General features: G+C 43.2%; 1 protein-coding gene across 1 annotated transcript in view; it reads left to right on the top strand.

The window, feature by feature from the left end:
* Positions 1-20,956, top strand: part of slit3 (slit homolog 3) — a 98,466-nt gene that overhangs the window by 62,093 nt on the left and 15,417 nt on the right. The window contains exons 15-27 of the mRNA XM_079268113.1: positions 1,924-2,056; positions 3,811-3,879; positions 4,016-4,087; positions 5,441-5,512; positions 8,031-8,102; positions 8,190-8,272; positions 8,398-8,478; positions 9,929-10,053; positions 12,393-12,490; positions 16,101-16,240; positions 18,052-18,145; positions 19,074-19,211; positions 19,816-20,056. Coding sequence (XP_079124239.1) covers positions 1,924-2,056; positions 3,811-3,879; positions 4,016-4,087; positions 5,441-5,512; positions 8,031-8,102; positions 8,190-8,272; positions 8,398-8,478; positions 9,929-10,053; positions 12,393-12,490; positions 16,101-16,240; positions 18,052-18,145; positions 19,074-19,211; positions 19,816-20,056 — 1,418 coding nt within the window. The remainder of the gene's footprint in view (positions 1-1,923; positions 2,057-3,810; positions 3,880-4,015; positions 4,088-5,440; positions 5,513-8,030; positions 8,103-8,189; positions 8,273-8,397; positions 8,479-9,928; positions 10,054-12,392; positions 12,491-16,100; positions 16,241-18,051; positions 18,146-19,073; positions 19,212-19,815; positions 20,057-20,956) is intronic.

Raw genomic sequence — 20,956 nt, 5'->3', positions numbered from 1 at the left:
TAATTATGAGACTTAGTTTTATCGTTTGGTTATTGGTCCCTGTTCGCAGGGTGGTGCCCCGTTTATATTAATAATCATTAATAATTGTTACATACATCAATAATTCTATTGATGTCAAGAATTCAGTTTCTTAAATGCTGATAACCCAAACACGCTCCTTTAGTTCCCAACACACACACAGGACCAAGGTCCCCATGTCCGGTCTATTTATAGCTGAGTAAAACGACTGTTAAGTTGTAGCGAGGCAGCCGGGGGAAAGGTAAAGTTAATTGAATTCGTGTGGAAGATATTTAGCGCACATTTAGATGTTAGCTCAATCAGCCAACTGTGGAGCGAGTCAGCCCACGGCTTCACCTCCCTGTGGACTCAGCAGCTACACACATACACTTGTACACACTTCTGCACACACGGGCATGTTTGCGCCCATTTGCTTGACATTTAGACATGAGCACAATTAGAAAACAACCAAGTGAAGGAGGAAATGGCCATGGGACAGGGGAGACAGCTATTTAACAAAGTAAATGTGCACCAAACTCATACCCTTCTACATTAGACGCATGCATGTATATCATTGGAGCCCATGGCAGCAAATTGGCAAACAGGCACAGCACAACCACACAACTAAGTATGAACATACAATAGATGAGTGTAAACTTGGCCTCTTTCTTTCTCTCCACAGGCAGACAAGTAGACACACACAAACTCAGATCGCAGTTGTGTTATGATTGGCTTAGTGTCCAGTCGTCATTATCCTTCATTATGGTTTTAACTCGGCTTGTTTCACATTTGTGTCCGCAGTTCAAGTATTTACATGCTGCAGCTCTAAATCAAAGCTGTGTGTGTGTGTGTGTGTGTGTTTATCTGTCAGTCAAGTAAATGGAGGGCGTTTTTAGCCAAGAACAAATCTGTAGTCTGTGATCCTTCTTATCTCTGAGTGTGAAGCGATTAGAATCTCTCAGATGTTTTTAGTCCCGACCATATGTTTGTGTGCATGTGTGCGTATTTGTGAAACATAGCTGCACAGGCAGAGCCGTCTTTCTAACAGAACAACTGTTCAGTTTACCACAACCATTAAAAAAAAGGTGTTTTTTCAAGACTAAAGGTTCAATTCATGGCGAAAAGCAACAGTCTCAACATGGTTCCCCAATCTTAAGAAGAAAAGTTTGTAATAAAAAGTGTTTTATTCAGATAAATATGATCTCATGTAATTTTTGAAGGGAATTCTTATCTTGGTATGACACAACAAAAAAATGTCCCCTTGCGGGATTAATAAAGTACCCATATATATATCTATATATATCTGTCTGTCTATCTATCTATCTGTCTGTCTGTCTGTCTGTCTGTCTGTCTGTCTGTCTGTCTGTCTGTCTGTCTGTCTGTCTATCAATGCAGGTAGCATAGCTACATGACTGCAGGGGACTTTTCAAACTTACTGCAGTCCACCTCATCAACATCTGGTCAGTGTTTCTCCAGCATGATCCGAGGGAATTTAACAACACTGTGACCTGCAGACAGGTCCTGAGCCATATGTTGAACCACACCGGTGTCGCGGATTTTGGCTCCCCCTGGTCATTTGAAATGGATTATAAAGTACTCTTTAAAAGTGCTGAGTGCAGAGTTGATTAGAACTGACCAAGTACCACACTTACAGTTCAGTCTTTATCTCCATGCATCCCCCTCTCTCTCGCTCTCTCTCGGTTTCTCTCCCTTTGTTCTCTCCATCTTTTTTGACCTATCCTGTCTCAACCTCCTGTCCCTCGGTCAAACTCATTTCCTCCTTCCTTTTACCACCCAGTGTTGCTCTTTTTATTTCTCTCACCTCTGTCCCTTTCTTTTAATTTGCCTGTCCTTCTCCGTTCTCCTTCTTTCTTTGTCTGATCTCACACTCTGTGTCTCCCCCCCCCCCTCCCCCTTTCTCTCCAGGTGCTGAGGATAATGGTTGCCTTCCTTCGTCTAGTTGTCCTGACATCTGCACGTGCACAGACGGCGTGGTGCGATGCAGCAATAGAGGGCTGCGCTCTCTGCCTAAGGGTATTCCCAAGGACACCACGGAGCTGTGAGTCACGCATGCACTCGCACAAAGACGCACACAAACTCAAACACAAGGATGCGCACGTTCACTCTTCTTCAAATAAACAATACACAAAAGGGCAATGAGAGTGCCGGCAGACGTGCGCATGCACTCAAACAGAAATGGGCATTGCTTACTCTCCACTAAAGTCACAAGCACACACATGAATACACACAGTGCTGCAGTCCGGTATTGATGCAGCAGTTTGCCCTCTGCTGCTTCAGGAGCTAACACACCATTTAGTGAATACACACACAAACACACACACGCACACACACTTTGTTTCTTTCGGTGTGACTTGATGGGTTTATAGGCAAGTGGGTGTTGCAGGTACTTGTGTGTTTATGTGTTTGTTTGGATGTTAATGTCATCAATCTATGAAGCTCTGCAGATATTTGAATCTCTCGCCGACACACAATCACATGCTGTTTAATACGGTGATGCTCGTTCCAAACTTTGAGTCAAAGAGACACTGACAAAAGAAAATCAAAACATTTTAGTGAGTAGTACTTTTAATTATGTATTTGCCTTTCTCTGTATAGCGCAGCTGCTGCATTGTGTAACTTGCTTTGTCTTGTTCATTTTAAGCTTGTAGGAATCCATGTAATAAAGACACGAGACCAATATAGGAAATGTCTGTAATGATAGTAATTGTTAGAAGTGGTGCAGGATAAAACAAGTGTAGAACAATGTTAATCGAGATTAGGACATTTAGAAAAAAGTGGGAACACAAGCTGTCGGAGGGGAGGTGAATAATTGCACACACATACTCATAAAGAAACCCCTTTAGCTGTGAAATAGGTCTGCTCTGCGAGGTCAATAGCAGTGATTAGGTATTGATCAGGCTGAAGAAGACACTCCATCATACTGTCCACCTGACCTACTTATGACCTGAGAGAGAGAGGAGTGGAGACCAACAGATCATAAAATGTGTGTGTGTGTGTTTGTTAACATACTCACACACACAGAAGGATCAGTCGGTGGATATTGCATATCTGCAGTGGTTGGAATGTGTGATTAAAGCTAAATGTTAAACTGTTGTATTAGTGCCACGCTCCTCCTCCTCTGTCTGGCAGGTTCACATCCAAACACCTGTGTTCTAGTCATCTTGTCCCGTCTTAATCGTTGGAACCTTCCCTGTACATCAGTGTACAGGCTAACTTTAGGTGACGACAATGTCGAAAAGCAACATTTACTTCACAAAGATCTCTTGTCTGCGAGCTAGGTCGGATACATGGGATACACTTTTGTCTCGACACTTTGGCGAGTGCCACGCTCGATGTTTCCCCCTGCTTTCAGTCTTTATGATATGCTATGCTATGCTAAGCTAAGCCAATCCGCCTCCTGGCTCTGGCTCAGCTCTAGCTCAGCGGTATAGATCTTCTCCTCATCTAACTGTTTATTTCTTACACTGTTTGATTTGTAGCTGATCACATTCACATAGCACACACCAGAACATCATAAATATTACATAAAAGACACTACACTTCTCTGGTACATGTATATGTGCCGTATAAATGTATGTGAGGTTCTACACCTCATTCCTCTTCCACCAACACTCAACCAAACCCAACTCACATCTGCCTTTTACGTCCTCCGTGTCCTGCACCCTTTAATGTGACAGAAGTTGCAAAATCAAAACATTGATGTGCTATATTGCCATTTTTCTCATTTATTTGTGTATTAATATATATATATATGTGATACATTCCACATTCACGATGCACCTTTCCCTGCAGTTACCTGGAGGGTAATATGCTGGCATCTGTGCCCAAGGAGCTGACAAGCCTGAGGCAGCTGTCATTGGTGTAAGTACCCCTCACCTAACCTTGAACACACACATATCTGTGTGCAGACAGTTTGGAAGCCCACCATGCATCTGTTCAGTATGTTCTCTGTGTATATTTGTCTGTGTGCCCTCACTGCATCCTTGTATCTGCACAGGGACCTGAGCAACAACAGCATCAGCATCTTGGCCCCCTTCACCTTCAGCAACATGACTCAACTAGCCACACTGTGAGTTACCATGGCAAGGCCCACACCTAGTCATGAACACACACGTCCCCACCCATGTGTTGATGGGTTGTGTGTGTGTGTGTGTGTGTGTAAGGTTAAAAACCACACGATAAATCAGTGTTTTCTTCTCTTAACTTTGATTAATCGCCCTATCTTCTCTCCCCCCTCTTTCTTCATATTTTCCTGCTTTTTTCTCTCTCTCCCATTTCTCGTCTGTATCTTTATATTTTGCGCTCCTTGTTTTTCCACTTCTGTCCTCCTTTTACCCCGAATATCACTTCACTCCCTGTTTTCTTTTATTCTCTCACCTCCCTGTCCTCCATCTCACTTCACACTTCTCTTGTATATTCTTCTTGTATCGTCTTCCTCTTTCATCTCTTTGCTAACATGTGGTATATTGCCTTTATATCTTCTTATTCCTTTCAAAATTGTCCTTTCACTTCTCCGCTACTCACCTAATGAATCTGTTGAATTATAATCTTCTGTTGAGCCTTTTAAATTCCCCTCTCTTCAATACTTTACTGCCATTCTGTCATACATACACATTTTCTTTATTATATTAAGTCTCTTTTTTTTCTTTTATTTTGTCATTTCTATTACATTGATTTTACATCAATTTAGGGGATTTTGTGTGTCCAGGGAAAGTACATTTGCTCTTTTCCAGCAACGCCCAGTTTTTATATTTTGAAGAGGTGCACTCATTCACGCCTGGGAGCTGCCCAGTGCAACCACAGGCCTCTACTGTTAGCTCGCAGATAGCATCAGTGGAACACTTGCTGAGTTAAATGCCTTGCTCAAGCACACATTGCCAAGAGTTGAAGAGGTGGAAGAGAGTGTTTCTTTTTCCACATCAGATTTTCTTAAAGGCACAAGTAGAATTTTCCGAAAAAAACAATGTAGCTAGAGACTCATACAAATAGAATCCCTCTGTTTCTCCGAAGACACCCTTAGCCTTTATGATGATCTAATTTATGATAAGGCCATACGTCATAGGAGAGCATCATGAGTCACAACTGCTGTCTTATGGATAATCATAAGCCAGCACTAGGATCGTTATATAGTATTATTTAAAAAAAGGAAAAAATCTTGAAAGTCTGTCATTAAATGTTTGTCTCCTTAACCTTTATTCATTACTAAACTAAATGTGTGGTTCCGTGGTAAGACCAAATCTGCTGTGTCATCTCTCCTGCCTTCCCTCTTCTTTATCCCTACATTATTTTCATGGAATCCACGATGTAGTCTGAAAGACTAAGATGACATAATTTGCACATACAAGAAGACAACCTTGTGTGAAGCAAAATCCTGAGTCACAGAGTGTGTGTCGTGACCGTGTTCATGTCCTCTGTCTTCCAGCATCCTGAGTTATAACCAGATTCGCTGCATCCCGGTCCATGCCTTCGACGGGCTCAAGTCACTTCGCCTGCTGTGAGTAGCAAGCTTCATCTTCAAGTGCCGCAGTGGATTCAATATTCAACACTCCCCTTTGCTAGTTATAGTGCTGAGCTAAATCAAAGCTTAATCACTCCCCTGGTTCCAGGCCGAGTGCCATGTTAAGACCCCGTCACAAAGCCACCCAATCATTTGTTGTTTCAGGGCACTAAAAAAGATAAAAGTGACAATCTCTCACCTCCTCTTTAATACTCCCTCTCTATCTGCATGCTCTGGCCTCTCTCTCTCTCTCTATCGCTCTCTCTATCGCTCTCTCTCTCGCTCTCTCTTGCTCTCTCTCTCTCGCTCTCTCTCTCTCGCTCTCTCTCTCTATCGCTCTCTCTCTCTCTCTCTCTCTCTCTCTCTATCGCTCTCACTCTCTCTCTCTCTCTCTCGCTCTCTCTATCGCTCTCTCTCTCTCTCGCTCTCGCTCTCTCTTTCCGCCACATGTTGTATTTGATGGATCGACCTTCAGCCTCAGTTTCTCTCAGTCATCCATCTGGTTGTCCACCCTCTGTCTCGCAAACTCGCACGCGCACACGCACAATGTGAACATTTCTGTCTGACCATCTTCTCACACACGTACGAGCTTGGTACACACACTTTCAGTCCTGCGATGACAGCAGAGTTACTGCCAAATAGCATTTTAATTTGCAAGGTAACAGCACACCTGTACATCACTGCAGCAAGGTGACAACTTAAATCCCTGCAGATCAGAACACACAAGATTGTCAGCGGGTGTTAAATTGCTCTTTAAGATCATTTAGCATCTCTTAAAATGTCAGTTCACCTTAATGACAAGAAAAAGTATGCGTTCCGCCTACTTCGACATTTGCACCTCCACTCGAATATGATGGAGGTGAATGAAATTTCTCTTTTGATGAAAAAATCAACAGCAGCATGTCTTTTGCAAGATTATAATTTATACAATGAAGTGGTCTCCAACAACGCAAGACGGTTTGAAAAAGAGCGATTTCATTATTTTGCCTGTATACCATTGGACCGCAACCTTGTTGTTTTTAAGCTAGAGGCTCTCAAAAGTAAGACATTTTCCATAATCCCTGATGTTTTGTGTCGCAGAGGTGGTGCAAAATGTTGAGGCTGATAATCTTAACTTTCTAGTTTGTAGTATTATTGGCTCAAAATTAAAAAGGTCACGGTCTGTTAGTAGAATTTCACGATGAATACGAATACGTTAAATCTAAGATTTTCAACGAAGATGACATTTTTGGAATTCTCTGTCGACATTTCGTTCCCGAACTTTGGCCACAGTTGTTATTATAAATGAATGTAAATTGTTTCAAAGAGGTCAGCTTTTTTCTGGCCATCCCTCCGTGTATCGACTGTCTCTCTTATGAGAGCTTTCACCTTGCAGAACTTTTTGTTTCTTTCCTCCTTTCTTTCTTTCATTTTAGTCGATGTTGCCGTCGGGACTTATCCCTCCGTGCTCCCGCATAGCAACTGGTTGCCAGGCAGCCATCACTGTCACTTCCTCATTACCCACAACCCCCTCTGGGCCAGCCTTACGCTGGGGGCTGTTAGACCACCGTACATAGATGCACATGTACACGTACACACACACACACACACACACACCGTGATGCATACAAACACATAAAGTTGCGCGGCTACACGAGGACACTGACCCAAACATGCACACACTGAATTATGCACATGAAAAGAAAATCTCACACACACAGACAGACACACTTTTCCAATAGTGTTGGTTTGATAGCTGTCCCCTGCTACAGCCCTTCGCTCTAATGGAATGTGAACTTATATCCAGCAGGCAACACACTCAAATGGCGAGATACAAAGGACACACACACACACACACGCTGCAGTCTGAGCCCTTGGAGACGAAAGTTTGTCACACACATACATCTACACGCACAAACACGAGCAGCAAAACCCAAAGGCACAAAACAGAAATGCACATGCTCACACCGATACACATCACAGCCTACAGTTTGTCCCTTTGACACAAAGATTTTTACACACACACACACACACACACACACACACACACACACAGACAGGCGCCATAGTCTGCCTGATGACCATATGAGACAGTTTATTTTCCATTCAGAGACCAGGACAAGCTTTATTGCCCGGCGATGAAAATAAGCTTTCTGTTTATTTTGTGTTATTCTTTCATAAATATTGGGATGATGGTGTGTCTGCAGCTGCGGAACCACATATAATTTAAATAATTTAGCATGCAGCTAGTCCGGGTTGGTGTATTAGTTTGGTGAAATGCTGGTATTAGGCAGCTTGGCTGTCGGTTCCACTTACATGTGTAAGTACATAAACTAGTAGCACCCTGAGCTGAAGTCAAAGGTCAAATTCACATTCTTCTCTTTGCTGCAGAAAATGTGATCATAAAGAATACATCACCAAATTACTCCACCACAAATTAAAGTTAACAACAGGCGAAAAGTGACCTCTTCAATTTGTAACAAGATCGTTTTTTGTGTTTAATATTCATGTGCGCCTCTTTCTCTCCCTCCTCCAGCACTCTCCACGGCAATGACCTTTCAACCATACCAGAAGGAGCTTTCAACCACCTCACCGCTCTCTCCCACCTGTAAGTGCAGCCCCATGTATCTGTTTGTGTGTATAAGGGTCTTGGATGCAAGTGCGGTGGTTTACACTTTTAATTGTGTGTGTCTAGGGCTCTCGGTGCCAACCCCCTCTTCTGTAACTGTGACCTGCGCTGGCTCTCTCAGTGGGTCAAGGCTGGCTTCAAAGAGCCTGGTAAGACTGACAAACACCATCAAGAGGCTGTTGGAATATCTGTAATTAAAATATGACACGTTGTCTTCTGTCATGTGCATCTCATATTGCGTATATGTGAAGTTGATTTGAGTGTGTTTTTGTAGGCATTGCTCGTTGCACTGGGCCTCCCGATATGGCCGACAGGCTACTGCTCACCACACCACTCAACAGATTTCAGTGTAAAGGTAAATAGTGTCCTCTTTACCACCCCCACCTGCTACAGCATGTCCTATTGTTTGTGCATACATGCCTGTTTTAGCACCGAATTATTTCCTGGATTCAATCAGATTAGTGCACAAAAAGGTGGAAAAAATCACAGGGAGTGAATCATTTCTGTGTTATGACTCTTTCAACAGTCCTGACTTTTAAGAAGTTTGACTCTTTCACTTGTTTAGATTGTTGAAGTATTTCATTCTTGTCCTTGTAGTCTTCCAGTGGAAGATCCAGACCAGCGAAAGTAAATCTGTGTAATTGCTTCACTGGTCTGGGTTTTGTCTTTAGGCAGTCTGCTGGCTAATACAGGACTTTAATCCAGTCTCAGGGTGAGTGTCAGTGTTTTAGGTGGGCTGCCAATGGTTTGATATGTACATGACTCTGTGCATAGCAGACTAGTGTCTAGCACAGTTGCCTAACACCATGAAGGATTTGGCGTGGTCCAAAATCATGCAGATAATGAAAATCACAAACTGTGAACTGCTCATTGGTCTCGAAATGAGTGTCAGCTGTGTAGTAGAGTGAGCTGCCCAGGGTCCACCCCAATGCATGCTGGGATTGGCTCCAACAGTATGGAATAAATTAAACGTCTGGTGTTTATATCAGGAACTTCTTTGTAGCTTTTCCACTTTTACTGAGCACATTGATGAAATTGTTTCTCTGTAAACAAGTGAAGTTTATTGAGATATTGAATGCACTTCAGCTAAGATTAGGAGAGGAATGCTTTAAAGCCATATTGATTCACCTGTTTGTGTAAATACAGCATATAAATATAAACACGGCAGCATATTGTACGGTTGTTATGTTTCTAAAAAAAGAGAGAACTACATTTTCCGACAATCAAGCCATGAATCATGAAGGACAAAAAACTCCATCCCCTCAGTTGTATTTCAGTGCTACAGAACAGACTACAGGAGCAGCAGACCTCTAACCCGCCCCAGGGCTCCCCTGCTCTCAGACCAGAGGCAAAGAGAATTTATGACTGGACTTTTTTTTTAAAATACATCTTGACCGCCATGGCCCTGCATGTACAAATAAACCGTAACACAGAGACATGTCTGCGAGAAGAATTGTTGGTGTAGGTTTTTTTCCAGAAGAAAGTAGAAAGCGAACTGTGACAGGTGCTGAGATCACTCTCTTGTTGAGGTGTAGAGGGACTCATATCATCACCCTAAATCAAATACTCTCTTCCTCCTCTTCCTCGAGGAAACAAATCACGTGTATTGCTCTCCTAAGCTCTTACTTGTCTTATCCTGTGAGGCCTTTTCTTAGCACACCATCCATTACATATAGTCGGTGGCAGAGCCTTTCAGCACAACATAACTGAATATGTATCTCCGTCTTTGACACTTTCCTTATCTTCATCCCTCCTTTACCCCCTTGCCTTTTTCTGATCTCATCTGCTTCTGTTATCTGTCTAAGGTCCAGTCGATATCAGCCTGTTGTCAAAGTGTGCCCCCTGCCTGGCAGCACCCTGCAAAAACAATGGTACCTGTGTCACCGACACGACTGGATCCTACCACTGCACCTGTCCATATGGATTCAAGGTGAGATACTTGAAAGAGACCCTTTTTTACGTGGAAGGGGGTAACCGGAGGGGACGTGCTTTTGGTTCTCAGTCGACAACAGAAGCCACTTTTTCTTCATCTCAAAAGCACTGCAGTTAACTAACTGTGAAATATACCACAGTGAAATTCCAGAGCACCAAACTATATGTTTTCTCTGCTATGGTCCCATGTCAATTCATGTTGTCTCGCGTATTCATTTATTGCTGTGGTAAGTCTTGTTTGTTAAGCTCAACACCTCTACCATCCACTATGAAATGTTGGAGACGTTTCTCATCAAGAGTGTAAATATAGTTCAGCAGGCGTGGAAGCGGAACAAATAAATCCTTGAACCTTGACAACGTTTGTGCCATGTTCTCTCTCCTGATCCCGAATACCAGCTACCTACACTGTCACACAAATAACCATTATTTGGTGGCTCCTCCATGTTCTGAAGCTTGTGAATTGTAGAATCCAGGCGGCAGCAAAAGGTGTTGCTTTTGCTGACCGATTCACACTTGGCTGCATGACTGAAAGGTATCCGAGATGGATAGCCGTGCTGCATAAGCCTGTGGTATTAGCAGTATTCTCAGGCTTAGCTTCGGCCTGGCATGCATAATGTATCTACCGATTCATCAATAGAGGAATGATGACTGCAGCTGGCTGCACTGGGAGGTATTGACTGATCAAAAGACTCCTGCGTTAGGAAAGACATGCAAATCTACTCGCGAGGGGGCGATTTGCATTTCAGGAGTGTGTGTGTGTGTGTGTGTGTGTGTGTGTGTATAATATATGTGAGTGTCTGCATGTGTGTGTGGATTACCTACCAGATTGTCTGCATGTGTGTGTAGAGATCAGTAGGTTCAAACCTGTGTGTGTGTGTTTAAAGATACACTTATCGTCTCATGTGTGCTCACACACCTCATAACCTTTGGGCTTTTGCAGGAGGACAAAGTCTTCGTCTCGCTTTTAATTAAAACATCACATGCCAAGGTCACCGACTGGAAAACACTGTTGGATGGATGTGCGTGTGCCTGCGCATGTGCATGATTGAGTGTATTTTGTCCTTTCTGTGTCCACTGGGACAACGTTAATTAAAATGTGTTTGAGGAATCAAAGAAGGAGCAGCAGAGAACAAAAGAGGGCGACAGAGAGAGAGAAGTGAGAGAAACGACTTCTGCTATAGGAGAGAGTGGAATTATAAGAAAAGAGAAATTGGAAAGGGTTAAAGGGTTAAAGGGTGAGAGAGAAAACATCTGACAGAGAGGGATAGTTCGAAAGAGAGAGTGACTAAAGATCAACAGTAAATTAAAGAAAACGAGAAGAGGAAATAATTAAGATGGATGGAGAAGGAAAGCAGGAATAAACGTCCTGTTCTCCGCTTTGATCAGAGGAAGTGGGTGTGTTGGCGGCCAAAGGTTTGGTGGTTTGAAAATTAAAACTACAGCCACAGGGCTTGATATGGAGAGAGAGAGAGAGAGTGTGTGTGTGTGTGTGTGTGTGTGTGTGTGTAGAACTCTGATACGTGATACAGTTCCTAGTGAAAGCTGTTTATTTAGAAAACAGGTGTGAGGCGAGAAGAGCAATGAATCAAGGCAGTAGGCTGCGTCATGCATTTACAGTACGTACACATGGGTAAGCTGATTACTGGGCTGTTTAAGCTGATTACTGGGATTGTGTGTAAGAGGGAGAAAGAGAAAGAACAACAATGAAAGCTCATTGGCAAAGTTGAGCAGTTGCTTCGGATTCGATTAACCAATAAGAATACATTTATTCAACCCTCTATCTTTCTGCAGGCTAAATTCTTTCACCACAACACCACGACAATATTTTGAAGGCTGTGGTCCCAAAGCAGAACATTGGTATTTTATTACAAGGGCAAAAACTAAAGAGCGACTGTCTGGCCTACCAGACACATACATATACAGTATATACATGTATAGGGTTACCGAACTGCTTGACTCCTTTAATATGAAGATGTACTGCATAGGGAGGTTCTCAAGATCCACCGCCCACGTCACAACCAACTGACATTATAGTCACAAAAATATAATCCCTCAACAGCTTCCCACTTCATGAACACAGCCATGGAATTGAACCCTTGTGTCTGGTAGGCGAGTGCTTTTATCGCCGCATCACCACGACTTGTTTCCCACCATCAGCGTGTGGCTTATTAGCGTCACTTTTTGTTGTTTGTCTGTGGAAACGGTGACGAACGGCAGAGAGGGTGAACCAGAGGGGGGAATGATCTATTTATTATAAAGTGAAGTGAACACTTCCAGAAAAAAAAAGAAATCCAATGTTGAATTATTGACTTATTTTTGCCTTGTCCTCTCCTCCAGGGTCAACACTGTGAAATACCCATCAATGCCTGTATTAGCTTTCCCTGCTCGAATGGAGGAACCTGCCACATTCAGCCTGGCCGTGAAGACCACTTCAGGTACAGATCTGTTGTTAACTAATGTGGCTGATACAAACCTGGTCGTTTTGAACACTGAAAAGGATTGCACGTGTGTGTGTGTGTGTGCGTGTGTAAGTGTGTTAATGCCTGTGTGTCTGCCTGATTCTTATTGTATTTCAAAACCGCATATTTTAGTTTTTATACATGTAAGATACTTACAGGAATAAAACGGGGAGAGTGATTTCAAAGGAGTCCTTCGGGAATCCATTTATGCTGTAGGTCAAATCGTATTGCCCTTTCTACCCTGCCGCCGCTCTCTATTAGTGGAGACGCTTTAAAAACTTCACCCTATATTCTCATCTGAAGTGAAAATAAACTTTACTCGGCCCCCAGAAATATAGACAACATGATCAGAGTGGACAGTCTTCACTGGACAATGCATTAGCCGAGATAACAACTTACTTCCTTATGATGCGTTTTCCTGCCTGTGTGTGTGTGTGTGTGTGTGTGTGTCGTGGAGTGGGGGAGTTAGACAGGAAGAGAGGGGACTTTTCGAAGGAGGAACACCCATTTGGGCTGCTCATTAAATCCTTGAGCCCTCTCTGACCTCCTCACTCGCTTAAAGGGATGTTTTAAACTTCTGTCGGTTTCCACATCAGAGTTTCTCAACAGAGAGCCGAGAGTCGGCTCTCTGTTCCCATAATGCGTTATTTATTTTGTGGTATAATAATATAATATATGCTTGATGGAGACTCATTTCTAAGCTGTGGTTTCAATGTCAATATTTGAGAATGAACAAGAAGAAGGGACATCTGTTGATGTGAGTATTTTATTTAAACAAAAGCATTGGCACACCAGTGTGAATGTTGAATCTGTGTGTTTTGTGTTTCCGTTCTGTACCATGCAAGGTCAGATTATAGAGATTACTGCTGCTACTATTGCTAACTTTGCTAGTTTTGCCCCTTCACACAAGTTCACAATGCAATCTATAGTGCAAACAACACAGAAGTATCAAACTGCTCTATTCCGACTGAATAAATGCACATTTAAATACCGAGAAAATACTTTTTATAAACTGTAGGAAAATAAATCCCCCCTTAAAATCCTCAGTTAACAATTTGAAAACATCCATACAAAAAATGCTGTTTAGGATTTTAAGCTTATGTACAACAAAAGCACAAACCCACAGTCCATAATGTCCATTCATTCATCTGTATTTATTCCAGGAAAGCGTACCACACTTGCTGGCTTCTTTCCAGTAACCCCTGTTTCACATTTATACAGTTTCACACATTCACACCTGGGAGCTGCCCAACACAAGCACAGTTTGACTCCTGGCTGCAGAGCAGCTCCACTGGAGACGCCGGGGATCACGATCCTCTCAGTGGCAGCTGTTGAGGGAGTGCAGAGCCGAGCTGACACAGCATCTCAAACGTGGGCTTAATTTGAACATAGTGCCAGTAGACAAAATAAAACTCAACCAAGGGGGGACCACAAACCAAAAGTAATCAAAATTTTAGAAATGGGATGAATTTAAAAAAAGACTGGATATAGTATGAATTTTTAATTTGGTGCATTTTTAACAAAACAGCCTTTTTGCCATTTAATTTAACCAAACCACATGAAATTGTACACTCTTTAAAACTCTTTGAAGAAGGCAGCATTCGAGGTGAAATTGCTTCAATTGAACAAAACATATTAAAATACTGTGAATTGTGCAAATGAATACTATAATTGTGCATGCACTCTTACACTCCTGTGTACAATGCAGGATGTCCCTGGCAAGATCATCAGTGTCTCTCCAAAAAAAAAAAGGACCCGACTCATGACAAACAGCCTCGTTGATTGAAACAATAGTCATGAATATCTTAACCAGATTTGTCTGTTCCTGAACAAGGCCCTTGTCCTTTGTGAAGCTTTGATCTGCGTCTGGCCTTTAGCGTCCTGCGTGGTAATGCTAATGTGGGTCTCTTTACCCTTTACAGATCTTCTCCTAATGTTAATGCCAACACAGGTAGAAACGTGCCCTCTGACACACAGAGAGAACGAGAGAGAGGGAGACCCTTTGACATTTGAATATAGGATACAATCAGTTGGGAACATTCAATAAGTCCAATTAGCCTCTGCTCCTAGCGGGGGCCCATGTGTCAAGCTATTGCCTCGAAATGTCAAGACTGGGATTTGATTGGTGGAACAGGGCTTTCTGACACTGTCAGTGTTTGCAAACTTCTTCTCATTGGTATTTCTTTGTCATTTGTTTCTCATGGGAAACTGAATGTCTTTGTTTTCTTTCTTTCTCACCCTTGCAATATTTGATTATTCCTCTGCTTCCCTTTATTGTTTTTCTTTCTTCATTACTTTCCTGTTGAAGCTGACTATGCAGACAAATGATCACTTATTCACGTAACAACTTTACCAATTAAGCCAATCAGAAATCAAACCACTCCCAAAGCCAATATTTTATTTGTGCTACAAGAATAAAATACGATGTCTCAACTACCACAACTTGTACGTGCCTCTTATTGAGGATGGAGACCAGACCACAGCTGAAAGAAAAGTGGTTTTGGACTTTATGTTGGCAAGTAACATGATGTTTTGTGTCTGCTGGATGTGTAACGAGGTGACGGGATGCCAATATGTCAGCATAACAACTCATGTTGGCAACCAATGACTATCCTCCATGCGTGGGAAGAGAGAGTGAGTGAGATGAGTGTTAGTGTGAGAAAAAGGCAGCAGAGTCAGATGTGAAAAGTCAGATTGAGAGTGAAACAAAAACAATCAAAGAATATAAAAGTTTTAACAGGTGCAAGAGAGCAGAAAGGACAGAGGACACAATGTGTTTTAAGTGCTTCTATGTGTGTGTGTGTGCGTGTGTGTGTGTGTGTGTGTGTGTGTGTGTGTGTGTGTGTGTGTGTGTGTGTGTGTGTGTGTGTGTGTGTGTGTGTGTGTGTGTGTTTGAGGGTGTGTGATCTATCATAAGGAGTTAACCGGACTGAGATAAGAAGGGTGGGAGAGAGAGATCAAGGGCTCGAGAGAAGAGAGGGTGAAATGCATCTAAAGATTTGGGGAGAAAGAGAGTGAGAGGGGGGGGGAGATGAATGGAGGGGAGGAGGAGGCTTTGATAACTCTTATAGTTGCCCATGTGTTTACTGTGGTTTATATCAGCGTGTTTCTTTCTCAGCTCCGGGTGGGTTGGTTGGTTTTGAGGTGTTTTTTCTAGATGCTAGAGAAACTTTGGCTTCTGGTGTTCAGTAATGAAACATCCCCCAACAACAAAGACAGAGATGACACGAATCAAAGGGCCGTGTTCAAAGGAGCTGACTGCTTTTCTCTACGTTCTAACAGCAATGTTAAAATTTCATTTCTGCTATAAAATGAGGCATGAAATAGAGTCTCTTGTTGGACCGCTAAATATAGATATGCCGTGGCTCCAGTGGTGTGTAAGAACCAGCACAGGAAGGAAGAAAACCCACTAGAATACAGATTCAATTGTTTTCTTTAAAGCTCTTATTGAAGAATTTAAGGGGAAGTGGGGTTGAGCAGCTGATTGATTTTATCTCAAGTTGTGCAGCAGGAGTGTGTGCTCAGAACTGGCCCGGTCCCCATCTTATAATGCACATTGTGTGTGTGTTTGTGTGTGTGTGTGTAGCTGTGTGTGTCCGCCAGGTTTCGAGGGCCAACGCTGTGCGATGAACCCAGACGACTGTGAAGACAACGACTGCGAGAACAACTCCACCTGCATCGACGGAGTCAACAACTACACCTGCGTGTGCCCACCCAACTACACAGGTACTCACATACACACCCACACACACACACTCACACACACGTCTATTTCTACTCTGAGATGGTCCTGAAATCATCAGTCTTTGCCCCCCGAGAGGCTGTGAGGGCCACCAAGTCCCTCCACTACTGCACACACAAAACAAAAAATCATATTTTCCACTTTACTGGATGGTAAGTTAGTAAAGGACAGGCTGTCACGCAGTGACCTGAAACTGCTCCTACAGGAGGTTTAAGAGCAATCACACAGGAAAGAGAGAGAGGTGGGGGGAGGGAAAATAAACATAGCAAGGGAAAGGGGTAAAAAAGGGCAGAGCGAGAGAGAGAACTGTGTTGGTGCAGCAAGTTGAACTGCTGACTGGGAAGTTAAGTTTTTATATCTGTGACAGTGTCCTCTAAAACACACACACACACAGCTGGTCCCCTTTGACACTGGATCTCAGTCAATACACACACACTCACAAGCACACGCACTATGTCATTATCGTTGTTGGCATAGAGCAGCCTCTCACACTGCCAGCCACATACAGCTGTTACACACACACACACACACACACACAGCTGGTTCGTTTGGCTCTGAACCTCCGCTCAGCTCGGTGAACCGAGGCGTAATCATCAGGTGTCACATTAAGAGGACAGTCCTTTGCTAGTCGCTCAGCTTTCTCCAGACTCAGCAACCAGGACTGTCACGTCAGATTTGCACCAGTGGGGGAAAAAAAAGCAAGATTTAAGGTCACAAGACCTTTTAAACCGCCGATACAAAGTTTCTTCAACCGAGGAGTTTCAATTCAAAATTGAGAAGGAATGTGCTGCATTCTGTCTTGTAGATGATAAAGTTTGATATTTATTGACGTTGGAAATGGTCAGGAGGTCACCAAGACCATTGGGGTTCATTCTCTGGAGACTATGCAAAAATGAAAAGTATGTTAGGGTGTGAAATTCTTGAAATGGGGCAAAATGCTTGTGAAGGGGGCATAATTACTCGATGATGTTGATGCACAAAAGAACAATAAATAAAACAATAAATTCATCAGGAATCAACCTGTTGACCATAAATATATAAGACTGGTAATCTACTGTGCTGCTTTTGACATAAAGCAGCACAGATCTTCCAACACAGATAGTGAAAAAACAGAAGGCCAGTGGCTAAATCACTCTCAGCATGTTTATCGCCATCAGTCATGCACCTCACCGATGGTCTCATACGTGTATGATAACCATACTAAGGTATCACGGCTGATTTCACGTTGATAAATTCATGTTGGCATCTTTAACCCAAGTCTCCAAAATGTTAAACAGCGTGCCCAGGTGGCACCGAGAGCGTCGATTTAAAATGACTCTTTCTCTTCATTTGCTGAAGCTTAAAGAATTTCAGATGTCTTTCCCAGCAGTGTCCCGTCGCTCAGGACAACGTGCGTAGAAGTGACCTGAGAAAAGAGTGGTGGAGACAGACTTTGTTAACCTCGCTCACCCTTTGAGCGTGTGTGTGTGTGTGTGAGTACATCTGCAGAGTAGCTGCTGTTACACAGCCTATTAACCCCCCTCTCCATCATCTCTGAGAAAAAGCTGATAATGCTGTACCCTGTGTCTGTATACATGAAGTCTCCCACTGCACATTATCTGAGGCCTTGAACAAGATAGACACATACATAAATAATCTCCTTCCACCCCTTGTTATTCTCTCTTTTCCACTGTCATTTGAAGCTGACAGAGAGAACATGCCCCCCCCCCATCTCTTTTCTTCCTCCATGTCAAGTCTTTCTCTCGCTCTTCTCCCTTTACTGTAATACATATGTACTTTCTCTCTTTGTCACCAGGTGACCTGTGTGACGAGGTGGTTGAACCTTGTCTCCATGGTTTCGACCCCTGTCAGCACGACTCAAAGTGTGTCCACGTCGGCCGCGCTTACAGGTGAGTGACGGCGTCGCAGGAGGGCAGCACTTACAGGGGTCAGAGGTCACGTCACAGAAAGTGACGGGAGAAGCGGGCCTTAAAATGTTAAGCAGCTGACTATTTCGTGAGGCAAGGAGAATCTGAGCGGTCATCGCTGCCCCGGGACATTAGCTCTTGATTAGACAAATACAGGGAACAGAGGGAAACACATGACACAACACTTAGTTACACTGTAGTTCAGTTGATGGTTTGTTGAATAACTCTTACACAAATACATGCAATCCTTGGACTAATATTCGCATAAAATTGGCTGAAATTTGTGTACTTTGTAGCAACACATCGCCATCCTCTCGCCAGTATTTTTGCCCTTACTACTTATTACTTTTCTGTTGTATCGACTGTGTGCCTCCAACTCTGTCGATGTTTTAACCTTTCGATGTATTCTATAACCTTTCAGCTGAACATAGCTTTTCGTAAACCATAGAAATAAACTCTTCAATGTTTCGTCATCAAACTTAAACTAAATCTATCTTGGAAAGTTTAGATATTTGCTGAGGTTACATGTGCATTCGTGCACTGCAGCCCACTCAAATATACTTCATATAACAACTCTGTTTTTACACATTTCATAATTTAGCCATTTAGCTAATTCTCTAACCAAGTGAAATCTACATTTGTTTTGCTTCTTTCTTCTTCGAGAGAAGAGTTTTTTTTAACTGTATATGATTCATTCAATCATTCACATGTTTAAAATTAAACGAATCCAAAAGGAATTTGGTCCAACAGTGTGTGGTAAACGTGTTGTTTCTAAAGACACAGGCTGTGAATAGAACTGTACCGTACTCTTTGTACAGTAAAGCATCTGTAATCATGAGGCAAGGCCCATTGCCCACACACACACACACACACACACAGTAATCCCATCCATATTTCCATGTCACTTTAGGTGCGAGTGTTTACCGGGCTATGTGGGCCAACACTGTGAGCAGGACTATAACGACTGCCTGGAGAATAAGTGTCAACACGGAGCGGAGTGTGTGGACGCTGTCAACGGCTATACCTGCGTCTGTAAAGAGGGTTTCAGGTGAGAGCCGTGGAAAACGCACCATGAGCGCGGCAAATGGCTCCAACAGACACAAACACGGTTACACACTGCAGGGCCAGACTGGGAGGAGACACAGATGGAGCTCCATAATCAGACACTTGACTGTCTCGACCCACTGTGTGCGTGTGTGTGTGTGTGTGTGTGTAGCAGATGCAGCTCCATGTGGTTAATTATAGCAGACAGAAACAAATTCATCACAAGGGAGAGAGAGAGAGAGAGAGAGAGAGAGAGAGGAAGTTCAGTATGCAGGAAACAAATAGATAAAGCAGACAGACAGCAGCGTAAAGGCAGATCCTCTGTGAGCGAAAAGAAGAAATTCAAAAGAAAGGTTCAGAGTTTCAAAGATGCAACAAGGTGCAGTAGGAAACTGTGATCGGTTTGCCGTGTCATGCTGATAGAAGATGTCCACTTCCTTCAGGAATATGACCGTTCCAGCTTCACTGATGTAATCTCCAAATGTAATTCAAAATACAGAGCGAGAACTAAACAAGTTTCATCATCACAGCACACAGGACACAGCAAATCACCTCATTAGAGCTCTATGAATCAGTTATCTTCTGTGTAATCTGCTCTTCTCTCTCAGCGGGCTGTTCTGTGAGAACCCTCCACCAATGATCTTGCTGCAGACCAGCCCCTGCGACCAATCGGACTGCCAGAACGGCGCCCAGTGCCTGGTGGTTGCCGGGGAGCCCGTCTGCCGCTGCATGCCCGGTTTCTACGGCAACAAATGTGACAAGATGGCCACTGTTCACTTCCTGGGTCGGGATGGATACGTGGAGCTGCCGGGCACGAAGCTCCGTCCCACGGCGCATATTTCATTACAGGTAACATTACGACTGAAACAGAGTTTTGGTTCTGTAAAAACACGCAGTCACGCAGGTATCTATAGAAAACGTCCTGTTTTAATTAAAATACACGACGAATGTATTGAAATGTTTCCTGCTTTATGTATGTCAACTACAAAAGCCATATTCTGCTGCACTACATGGAAAACATTCATGGGCTGCTTAAAATAGAGCTGCGAGCCGCTCAAATCAAACCTATAGAGTTGCACGACTTAGTGCCGACGAAGCAAAGCAAACATCTGCTACACCCTCTGTTTCCATGCACACACACACACACACATACACTCATTCACACAGACCATACATTTTGGACACCTGAGACACATATCCTAATCGAGAAATATTTTGGAAATCCTCCTTTTGGGAATGAGAGTGTAAGTGAGCGAAAGAGAAACAAGAAAAGGAGTGCATTCTAATAGATATTTACCACCTGTTTGGATCTGTGTGAGTGTGTGTGTGAGTGTGTGTGTGTGTGTGTGTGTGTTTGTTTGCTTCTGTGTTCCTGCCAGGAGCTTTCTATGTCAGTGCCAAGGCTGTTAAAACTCTACCAAGAGGCCCTGACTGAGGCAGGAGAGAGAAATGAAAAAAAAAGAATGAAAGGGCCACAGCACTTCATAAATCACTCCATGTTTTGTTTTTTTCTTCGACACTTTTCCTCTTTTCTTTCCGTCTGCAGACCAGTTTTCTCTTCACCCACTTTTCTATATCTGACTCTCTTCTTCCATCCCCCTTTCTCTCTCCCCTGTTCTCTACATTTCTCCCTCCTTTTCTCTCTTTGCTCTGCCTCGATCTCGTCTTTTTTTCTTCTTCCAGCAGCTTGTTAGCAGGTGTTGACTTGGCTGTGCTCCACTGAAGCCAGAGTGTTAAGTGCTTGGCCCC

Source organism: Melanostigma gelatinosum, assembly GCF_949748355.1.
Source record: "Melanostigma gelatinosum genome assembly, chromosome: 5".
NCBI classification, from domain to species: domain Eukaryota; kingdom Metazoa; phylum Chordata; class Actinopteri; order Perciformes; family Zoarcidae; genus Melanostigma; species Melanostigma gelatinosum.
Note: the sequence above shows the minus strand (reverse complement) of the source record. Positions and strands in the feature narration are given on the sequence as shown.